At 42.7% G+C, this 11,360-nt stretch overlaps 1 protein-coding gene across 1 annotated transcript in view; it reads right to left on the bottom strand.

Annotated features, from left to right (window-relative positions):
• Nucleotides 1-3,499: 3,499 nt before the first annotated feature.
• Nucleotides 3,500-11,360, bottom strand: part of SLC47A1 (solute carrier family 47 member 1) — a 28,624-nt gene continuing 20,763 nt past the window's right edge. Inside the window, 4 exon segments of the mRNA XM_053665697.1 lie at nt 3,500-3,915; nt 3,917-4,068; nt 5,925-6,000; nt 6,651-6,745. Coding sequence (XP_053521672.1) covers nt 3,841-3,915; nt 3,917-4,068; nt 5,925-6,000; nt 6,651-6,745 — 398 coding nt within the window. The 3' untranslated portion in view covers nt 3,500-3,840.

Raw genomic sequence — 11,360 nt, 5'->3', positions numbered from 1 at the left:
GTGGCTTCTTTTTTATATCCCTAGTTATAGCCCTTCTGTTTGGCTGGCCTCCATATCGTTCTCCAGATTTGGTCATTCTGTCATTTAGTTGTATATTCGATGTGATCATGAGAAGAGGCAAGCACAGCTTTTACCTACTCTGCCATCTTGACCAGTATTCCACAAGGATTACCTCAAATAAACTCAAAATATTCTCTAAGGTTTGGGCATTCCTTATGTCGACATTTACCTGGCTCAGTGCTGCAGGATTCCAAAGAAGCCCACCACAAACTACGCTGTGGACTTAACCGCTGTGTGAGGTATAAGCAAGGGCTCATTGTGCCCCACTCCCCACTTCACTTTGAATGAACTTGGGTGAGTTTCTCTCAAAATTGTGAGCCTTACTGCTTTACATATCAGGCCATGACTATATTTGAGCTGTTCTTAGAAAATCCTCATGGTGGATAAGGATTGAGATAACTCAGGGAAAGAGAAAAAATAAGTTGGTACCTTTAAATTTGGCTTTTTAATTGGATTGCTTACCGAAAGTCTGAACAAAATCTTTGCTGATTAAATAAGAGGCTAAACTCTTTCATCCGGAGAGAGAAGGGGCACTTGCTCCTTCATCTTGAAGGAGCAATAGTCAATGGGTTGATGATAGTTGCTCAGACCCCTGGATCCCAAGTGGCAGCGAAGGGAGCCAGAAGGTGTCCACTGTGGTAATGCAGCTGATCTCAAAGGAGCTGGTGGGAGCCCCAGGGAAAAGGGCAGGGGGCCCTGGGACAGATGCACCCAAGGGAGGAGCCCGAGCCTTAGAAAACACTGGGGTTCTGACAGGGGTCCCGTTAGCTCTTGCAGGCCCTTGCTTGACTATTCTCAGATGAGGAGGCAACTCCTGGAGGGGGATTGCCTGGGGCAAACTCCCTCTGGAATGTGCAGCAGTGCCACAGGGATGTCCCCAGCACTGGCTCATCAGGAGACGAGCTGGCAAAGCCTGACTTTCCCTCAAAGTTTATACAGACTCTACAGATCTCGAAATTAATGTGGGAAATCATGCCTCCCAGGCTAACAAGGCCCACCACAGTCAGCCTCCCATTACTGCTAAGGTGACCGGAATGAAGTTTCTTTGATCCTTCCAAGTTAATTTTGCATGCACAATGAGAAAAGGCTGGCTACAGAATTAGGCAGAATAAATGGAAACGTATTTAATTGGTCTCTGGAGGCTTCAAAAATAGGTTTTAGATAAATAAATCAACTTAGGAAGTCATTTAGGTATAAGCCCGACTCTTAAAGGTTTGTCCTTGTTAAAAATGGCTGTCCTGCCCTGGCTGGTATTGCTCAGTGGATTGAGTGCTGACCTGCAAACCAAAGGGTCACTAGTTTAATGCCCAGTCAGGGCACATGCCTGGGTTGCAGGTCAGCTCCCCAGTAGGGGGCACACAAGAGGCAACCACACATTGATTTTTCTTTCCCTCTTTCTTATTCCCTTCTCCTCTCTCTAAAAACAAATAAATAAAATATTTTTTTAAAATGGCTGTCCTCACTCTACAGGGGAAAGGTCTCTTGGAACTTGACTTGCCAAAGATAGAACTAAATTGTAAATGCCTCCAAAAAAAATGGATTTAACTATTCTCTGTTTGTGACACATATACTGTAAATGGGAGATAATTTTCCATCTCTGGATGGTAATAGAATTAAAATTAATTTAAAGGCAAGCACTTGTAAGAATTGGGTACTCTAAAATTCTCAGAAATATAGAAACTAACTCAATTACTTTTCAAATTCACATAAGTTAAAATTAATCCTTAATAAATAAAAGCTAGCCTAAGTTGTTGGTTTACGAATAACAGAAATGTCTTCATCTTGCCTGGGGTTTTACAAAAATAAGACCATGTTAATAATGGACATTTTATGTGGATGAAAGAAGTTTCTAGAGATTATATTAAATGTCCAAGCTAAATAATGCTAATTGATTACTTCTTAGTTTTCATTATACATCGAGGTTTTCCAGGTTAAAATTTCAATATATATGTTTACATATATATTGAAACCTGCCTCCATGCATCTCAGGGGGAAGTTGAGGGAGGAGATAGCATAGCAATGGAGGGACTCTGAGACTGTGCAACTGTGGCTGGCTAGCGCCTAGCACCCTAGTTGCCAGAAAATGCCTTTTAGCACCTAGGTAGAGACCATGCCTGCCCACAGGTAGCTTTATTGGTAGTTAACCTCTGTTTCACCCCACTTAATGATCATTCTATAATTAGCATTTCTGTTTGACCCTGAGAAGGCACTCAAGGGGAATTGTGGGGAGTGCCCCTCCCCCACACAAGCTTGATGGTTATGTAACTAAGCATGCACAGTAAGAAGCCCACAAAAAGGAATTTGCCCCTTGGCTCATGCACTCCCAAAAGCCTGGAAACAAGATAAAGGGTTCAGAGAAACCCAGTCTTTTTAAAACCCACATCTCTTGGGCAGAAGAGGTCATTTCCTTGTAGGCAAGGAGATGAGCACTCCCATATCTTGGGAGTGTAGTCCCTTCACAAATCACACTAACTGAAATACACTTGGTTCATTAAGAGACACACTTTCCTTAATAAACTTTACATGTTACATGGCAGCAGCAGGGTGTTTCACTCACAGTCACTGACTTTTCTGACAGCGTCTGTTACCTGACCTTGCATGGCAGAGGCCTTTGCATCCATCCCAGCATGCAACATTCTGAACATGTGCTGAGGCTTCCGGAGCTAAGGGTGTGGAAATTCCCCCAGAATGCTGAATCTAATGTGGTTTCCACTTACCCTACTGCTGTGATTGAGCCTTTGTGCTCTGACACAGCTCCCCCCGTCCCCAGGGGAATTTAGCAATGATTGTTTGCATTCCATCACTCTAAGACTTCCCCAGTGATTTTCTAAGGCCAGGGAGAAGGGAGCATTCATAAGACCTCCTCATTTCTGAGACATGCCACATAAAACCTCCTTGATACACACCATGTCTGCCACCAAAATCCCATGCCTTTTTTAGATAAGAACAGACCCAAACAGAAGAAAAACAGAGGTCCTGGGGTCCTGCCAGGACCCCAACCTTGCCTCTCCTAACAGCCTCCTTTCTGCTGCATCCCAACTTCATGATCCCTTCTCTCAAAGTAGAAAAAGGCCTGACTTCTGCCCCCAGTTAGCTCTTCAAACCCCTTATTTCTCTCTATGGGATGCCCACCACTCTAGAGAAAATGAAGTGCTGGTTCCCAGTGGGGCCTTAGCCGGCAGCTTCACCCCTCCTGGTCCCTGCCTGTCCGGGTCAGCCCAGACCGGCCATGATACCAGGCCCTCAACAGGCAGTTGGTTAATTGATGCCATTGGACTCCTATTTGTTTCCTAAGCATCTCCAGTGCCTGAGATCTGACCCCAAATGAATATTAACAATGTCATTTTTCATTGAATAATAATCTCAGGCACAAGGAAAGCTATTTGTAACATAATCATATATTTTAAATAATTCAGACAGCAACAATCCTTAAGCACTCAGTACATGGATTTCTATCTAAAAAAAAAAAAACCAGCAAGGAGAACATCGAAGCCATAAATGAAGGTAGTGAGCACACAATGGCCCTTGGTTCAGACAGTGGTGGATGAATTACTACTCTAATGCAATCTTAGAGACATTGTCTTGGACTAGAACATAGTTTTGTATCTTAGTTCATTTTCTTCATTAGAAAACATATCTTTGAACTCTCAGTTCCTGAAATTCATGGGCATAGTTGAATGACCTTCACTGAAAACAAATTCCCATCTTTGGGCCTAAGAATTATTTGCTTGTGGGCTCAAAAGTATCACTTGATCAGACTCCTTCTCTCTTGCCACATCACTAAGTTCTAACACATACTCTCACTAAAATCCCCACCAGCAAGACTAAAATGGCCCCAAGAAGCACAAGCCCTCACTCGCCACAGCACCAACTGTCTCCCAGTCAACTTCTTCATGTTTTTTGGATAGATCCGAAGATGTTCTTCTTGGTGCATCTGCTGATCCAACTGGGTCTCATCTTCTTTTTCAACATCTGTCATTAAACTTTCTTCATGGCTCTCAGGACCCACTGAGGGGAGAAGGAACTTAGTTAGCAGCTTGAAAAGACCTTCTCCATCGGTATGACAGATATATAAAAGGTGATGTGTAGCATGTGTTACTGTCTGGGAGAAAGTCTGTTCAGGAAGCAGTGCTACACTGGGAGATTCTGACTCATAGGCATGGCCATCCCTGCTGCTGGCCTAGGGCCTCCGGGTGCCTCTCCCACAGCTGGAACTAGGAAAATGTGGCAGCTCTCTCAGTTAAGGTTTGTAGGGGAAATTTTCAAGGGGCCAACACCTGTATAATTTCAGAAAGGAAACAAAGTCAACAGAAAAGAGATATAACTCAAGGCCATTCACAGAACTGAAGACATGTGAATCCTTTCTCAGAAGGCATGCTAAGTACCTGGCATGATAGTGACTCTGACCCCTGGGTTTAGTCTCATGACACTTCAGAATAGCAAGAATAAGAAAAATATCCTAAAATCTTCCCAAGAGAAAAATAAGGGCAGATAACCTAACAGAACAAGAATGAGACTGGCATTCACTTCTTAGTAAATGTCAGTTGGTAGTAGTCATATGACAATGTCCTTGGAGTTCTGGGAGAAAACAACTTCAAATAGAATGACATTACCTTGTGCTTACAAAGGCTTACTGTGAATCAGGCACTGTGCTTGGTGCTCACAGTGTGAGTCCCCGAACTCTCAACTGCAGGGAGAGGTTAGCACTATTCTTATCCTAGCTTTTAACAAATGGTAGATGGTAGAAAATTTGGACTGACTCCTTCTCTGAAGATAACTACAAAACCTGGATAAAATAAATGAAAACTATCACCTTGAAGGTGCCAGAGCACTAACAATGTAATGAAAAGTCAGTCACCAGGCAAGATCTAGGGCAGGTGAAAACTGGGCTCTGGGGTCACTGTTGACCTAAGAGATCTCCATGTGGACCAAACAGCACTTTGGAAAGCTTGACAGCAACCCAGGCAAACCTCTCCACACTCCAGGTTGGAGTTCTGAAGGGCTGCATCCAAGAATTAAGGATGAACCAGAAGTAAATGGGCCCTTACACTAGTCACCTTTGGCTCAGCTGCGTGGTCCAGAAACATCCATTTCTGGAATTGCTCTAGACTGCTAGTAACCATAAGTGTTGGACAGAAGCAAAGGAATATCCTCTCAGAAGAAAGATAACATCACCTGAGGCCTCAGATTACTTTGACAGACAATTTTCAGATACAAAAGTCTAGAACACAATCAGAGATAACCAGGCACGAAGGAAACTAGACACATGAATGAGATCCGACCAAAACCACAGAACTGACCACTGACTGTAATTCAGCCAGTCTATGGACTCAAAAGGGTTTCCATTACAAAGCAGCAAAAGAACAGTGTGAGAGCATGGCTAGATGCCTCAGGAATGAACCTGGGGGACTACTAAACTGATGAAAAATGATAAACACATTTGCATGGTGTACATCAGAAGCAACGGTCAAAAGCCAAAACAATGATCTGTTTAAAGCCTACATTTGCCTGACAAACAGGAGAATGCCATGGAAACAACATACAAATGTCAGCTTCCAAGATGAGGTCAAGGCACAGCATCACCATGCATTAGGAGTGTCCCTAGAATGAATGCTTGAATGAGCTCCATAAATGAGCTAGGAGTTGGCTACCTGCAATCTTCAATCATCTACAGCAGTATGTTAATGCCTGAAATTACAGCAAACAAATATTGAGTCTATTTGCTTCAAACTAGGCATTTCTCAATCTTATTATTTTTTCAGAAACATTATTGCCCTATTTAAATGGGGGCTCAGGGCAGCAAGTCCAGTTGTGTCCCACAGATGAACCCTGCAGGACCACCTAGAGAGGCAGTGACATCATACCTAGGCAAAGGAAGCCCTGAGAGGGAGGAGTCCCATCCAGGGCTATGTTCCATATCAAACTGGCATGTACCTGAGCCTACAAGAAGAAATACACAGTAAATCCACCAGGCTTTACTGTGTTGTTAAAACATTTGACTTGACTCCCCAGTTTAGGAAAAGTCAAGCCATTGTCTCTAACTAACATGAAACATTAGCACTTCTCCAGGTCACAAGTATGGAGTCATGTTTAGAATGATTGACAGGGCTCAGTGGGTGGGGAAGATTGGACAGATAAGGACAAGATGAGGCGGAAGATGGGGACCAAGGTCATTTACAGTTATCTCTACTTGTTCCTTCATCTCATTTAGCTATCACCTATTTTTCAGATCCCACATTGACCCTAGAAAGTTGGAAAGATGCACACAAGTATCTTAATGGAATATTTGAGGACTGTAAAAAAAAAACAGTATCAGGATAAATTTGATGGTGTCCCACCTATCTCTCCAGTTCCAAATTTTGTCCTGAAATAGGCTTTTTAGGCATAAGGTGAATGGATAAAGCAAGGGTCATCTGGCTCTTCACATCTGAATTAAATGCAGTTAAAACAATAAGAAAGTAGCCTTTGTGATACAAAGAGAAAGAACCTTCCAAAATGAGAGAGAGAGAGACAGAGAGAGAGGGGGCACACTGATTATGCTTGTTTTCTAGGAAGGGAACCTTTCCTGGGACAGCGATGAGAATAGTTACCTGTTGACAGGCTCCTTCCCAATTCAGCTGAGCAATAAAGCCTAGAAAACACACAGCTTGACAGATTGTGCAGAGGATAATCCCTGCCCACAGATCTAGAAGTGGAAATATTTAAAAGAGGTTAATTCTATGGGAAACCGGCCACCCTTGGGGAGTGTTTCTCCTGTCTCACTTCTGATAACCTCTGTGCACAGCTGAGCCTAAGCCAGAGACTCCTTCAGCCCTTTCCTTTGGCATTCAGAAGGTCCTGGAAGGCCCAGTACTCCCTACTTCTTGGGGTTTGGGATCTCAGGACATTTGTTCAGAATCACAATGCTTAGCTCTTAAGAAAAGTGACAGTTATAAGGAAATAACATTTACAGGACAAACAACTTCCTATTTCTAATAGCACTACCAAGCTATGATGCCATATTTTCTTAAAAAATGGAACAAACATGTTAAACAGGCAGAAGTCACCAGCCTCTAAAGGTCTAAAGCTCTCCCTTGGAGCTGCCTGCAGAATCTTGCTCACTTCAGGAGCTCCCTGGGCAGGGCTATCTGCAGGGAGATGATGACACAGCAGGACAGGCTAAAAGGAAGTGGAGCACCGGGAAAAGCCTTGTAGGTTCCCAAGTACCATACAAACACAGAGGGAAACCCCAAGGGATGAGGGTTTTGAAGTCAACTGTGAACTAATGACATCAGAAACTCTTAACAATAGCTGTGAGAGAATAAACATACAAACAGACAAAGGTCAAACCATATTTAAAAAAAAGAATTTTGACCCACAACCTAAAGCAACCTGTTTGAACACTCAACTCATTATCTGCAATAAACACTCCAGAAGCCAGTGTGCTGTACTTCAGCTTTATGGGAGGCCAGACTGCTCTCTCTAGGGCCAAACTAGGAAACTCAATAATGCTTTCTGCAACAACTGACCCAAGATGGCCAAGACTTGATAAATAAGTAACAGCTTCCCTGATTTTTGTCCCTGCTTCCAACTTAGGAGCAGCCAGAAAACACACACACACTGCTGACCAGTCACACAGAATACCCCACTTCTCATCAGCCTTCTCCCAGCTTCCCTGGGCCAGCATCCTCCCTCAGGACCCACCTGGGCCTTTCCTCTTTCCTGCTGCTGTGAGGCTCTACCACTCCTCTGCCTGCCTTTCAGTCTCTGGCAAAACACAAGCTCTAAATAAATGGCCTTTGCTTTGCCCATTTGCTTGGTCTCTGTTAAATTCTGAATCTGGGTAAACTAAAGGCAGCTAGACTGGGGCAATGGTGTACAGGTGGAGGTGCCCAAATTCAGTGCAAAGTTTTCAACTCTGCTCCTTGGTACCAATCACTCTCAGATCACATTTTCACACTGATGTGATCAGCATGATATTTAGAATAGAGTTGGTGACTACCTTCTCTTCCCATACAGACTAGTAAAAGCACATACACATCAGATCCAGTGTTCTCGAGCCATAAAGACTACAAGCTCACTCTAATCATCTTGAACAGAATATAACCAACTATCTCCAGCTGCAATTTGAAAGTTGTGAATTAGATTTCCAGGATTTCACTATACAATAATTAAAAGATTGCTGTTTGACTCAACCTAAGAACCCTACAATAGGATGATTATCAGACCCCCTGGGGCAGGGCCCAGGAATCTGTGTATCTGGAAAGCCTCCCAAGAAATTAGACTGGAGCCACCCACAAGAACCTGTGGCACTCTGACACTCCTTGAGCACCTTGGGTAGGTTCACTGCCCACCCACCAGAGGTGACATCATCCTTAAAACCAGTTGGAACTATACTTTTCTTAAAAATGAGTGTGGCAGACACTGACTGCAGTCTTCTCCCAGAGGCCCACTCTCTCCCCAACATTTTTTATTAAGATATAATTGGCTTACAGCATTATATTTGTTTCAGGTGAACAACACAATAATTCAATATTTGTACATACACTTGACTCTTGAATAATGAAGAGGTTAAAGGTGCACATGACTATGCACTCAAAAATCTGCATATAATTTTTGACTCTCCCAAAACCTAACTATAGTTGACCTTTCTCATCCTCAGATTCAACCAACCACAAATCAAAAACAGTACTTTCAATCTGCAGTTGGGAAACTGATTTTGGAAATATATAAATGTTGGGAACCACCCTGCCTGGTTTCAGAAGCTGTAACCCCCCATGGCTAAGGCTGAGTAAAAAGGCCTTGGGACCATAAGCCACCAAGGAGACAAAGCTTATCTTCCTGGCAGTAGTGCCACCTCTGTCCTCTTTACTTTACCCTGCTTGGCCTCAGGCAGATGACTGGTTAGCTAATAATGGGTAAGATACCTTAAGGGAGAGATGACCTAAGACAGGCATAGTCACAAAGGGGCCCCCAGAAAAGGACTTGGGGGGGTTATAGAAAAAGGGGTGATGGACCCTTGTCCCTCCACTTTGACATAGCCTGAGTCCTCATTCTGTCTGTAAGAAGTCTCCTAATCTCTTGGCTGCCTTACTTCTCCTGCCTGATTTAAGCCTGAAACAATGCCAGAGGGCAGTGCAGTCCTGGGCAGGAACAGTAATTCCCTGGGGCTATCAGACCTAAGAAAGAATGCATAAAATCCTGTAAAGCCTGCTATACTAAGAATGCCCTCAATTTTTTGATAAGCGTCAAAGCATGAAATGAGTTTGTTCCCCAAAGTTGTATGGCCCTTTAGCTAACTGACCCTGACTCAGAATAAGCCCTCATAGTTCTTTGAATGTCATCTATTGTTTGATCCTTACTGCCTGACAATGATTGCTGAGCTTTACCTGTACTCCTGTGCAAATTGAACCCAATAAAAGCCCATAGAGGATGTTCCTCTATGGGCTCAAGGCCCTTCTCCTTTGAGAGATTGGCCATCTTTTCTCCATAAGCAGATGTCTCGGTAGACTTATTCTCATCTGTGATGGCCAGGGTGGGGGCTCTGCAGGACATATCTCCCACACACAAAAATACTGGTTTTTATCTGTGGTTGGTTGAATCCACAGATGTGAAATCTGAGGTTTTAAAGGGCTGACTGTAGTTATTGAAACAAACCCACATACAAATGAACCTGAGCAGTTAAAATCTATGTTGTTCAAGGATCAACTGTATTGTGAAACAATTACCACATAATTCTAGTTAAGATCCATCACCACCCATAGTTAGTGTGTTTTCTTATGATGAGAACTTTTAAGATTGTCTCTTAGCAACTTGAAATAGACAATGCAGCCAGTCACCATGCTGTATACGACATCCCCATGGCATCTATTTTACAGCTGGAAGTTTGCACCAGAATTTCTTTTAAGCGATTCTTAACTATCTGTACTTTGCACATAGTATGTATGTTTGTTAAATAAATTAATGATCCTAGTACAGCACTGGGGACATAGATGCATCTATATTTTTAAGTGGACTCCTCATATATTTCCCATAGCTATATGCCATTGTCAAATCTAAAAAATGAGTAATGCTAGGAACTTGGTTAAATAATTTTCTGCACCAGTATGCAAGCCCAGTGAACTTTGCATTGGCAACTCCATTCTTTATACATTCCATATTTTTTTAAGATTTTATTTATTTATCTTTAGAGGGGAGGGGAAGGAGAGAGGGAGAGAAATATCAATATATGGTTGCCTCTTGTGTGTCCCCTGCTGGGAACTGGCCTGCAACCCAGGCATGTGCCCTGACTGGGAATCAAACCCCGATACTCTGGTTTGCAGGCCCGCGCTCAATCCACTGAGCTACACCAGCCAGGCCCATTCCATTTATTTTTAATTTAAATATTATTGAACTTGAGAAAAATGTGCAACGTAATGAGACACTTTGGACTGAAAGTTCCTTTGAGGTATCAGATGATTTCTCATCCTCTCTGAACCTACCAAGTGCTGATGGACGAAAATAAAACAGGCTTAAGTCAACTTCAATGTCACCCAAAGATAGTGTGTTCAAACTTCAATATAATCATTGACTAATTTCCAATGCCTTCCAAATTATTATTTTATTTTATTATTTATTTTTATTTTATTGATTATGCCATTACAGTTGTCCAATTTCCCCCCTTCATTCCCCTCCACCCTGCACCTCCCTGCCATTCCCCCCCTTTAGTTCATGACCATGTGTCTCAAGTTCTTTGGATTCTGTATTTCCCATACTATTCTTGCCCTCCCCCCTATTTTCTACCTACCATCTATGCTACTTATTTTCTGTACCTTCTCCCCCCTTCTCCTCCCGCTCCCCTGTTGCTAACCCTCCATGAGATCTTCATTTCTATGGTTCTGCTCCTGATCTAGCTGTCCTTTTAGCTTGCTATTGTTTTAGATGTGGTTTTTAATAACTGTGTGTTTGCTGTTCTTTCACTGTTCATCTTTTTTATCTTCTTTTTCTTAGATAAGTCCCTTTAACATTTCATATAATAAGAGCTTGGTGATGATGAACTCCTTGAATTTGATCTTATCTGAGAAGTACTTTATCTGCCCTTCCATTCTAAATGAAAGCTTTGCTGGATAGAGCAATCTTGGTTGTAGGTCTTTGGATTTCATGACTTGGAATACCTCTTTCCAGCCCCTTCTTGCCTGCAAGGTCTCTTTGGAGAAATCAGCTGACAGTCTGATGGGGACTCCTTTGTAGGTGACTGTCCCCTTATCTCTTGCTGCTTCCAGGATTCTCTCTTTCATTTTAATCTTGGCTAATGTAATTATGATGTGCCTTGGCGTGTTTCT

The sequence above is a fragment of the Artibeus jamaicensis genome, unplaced genomic scaffold, assembly GCF_021234435.1.
Source record: "Artibeus jamaicensis isolate MK-2021 breed Jamaican fruit bat unplaced genomic scaffold, CSHL_Jam_final contig_419, whole genome shotgun sequence".
In the NCBI taxonomy this organism is placed as follows: Eukaryota; Metazoa; Chordata; class Mammalia; order Chiroptera; family Phyllostomidae; genus Artibeus; species Artibeus jamaicensis.
This window is presented reverse-complemented; position numbering and strand designations above follow the sequence as displayed.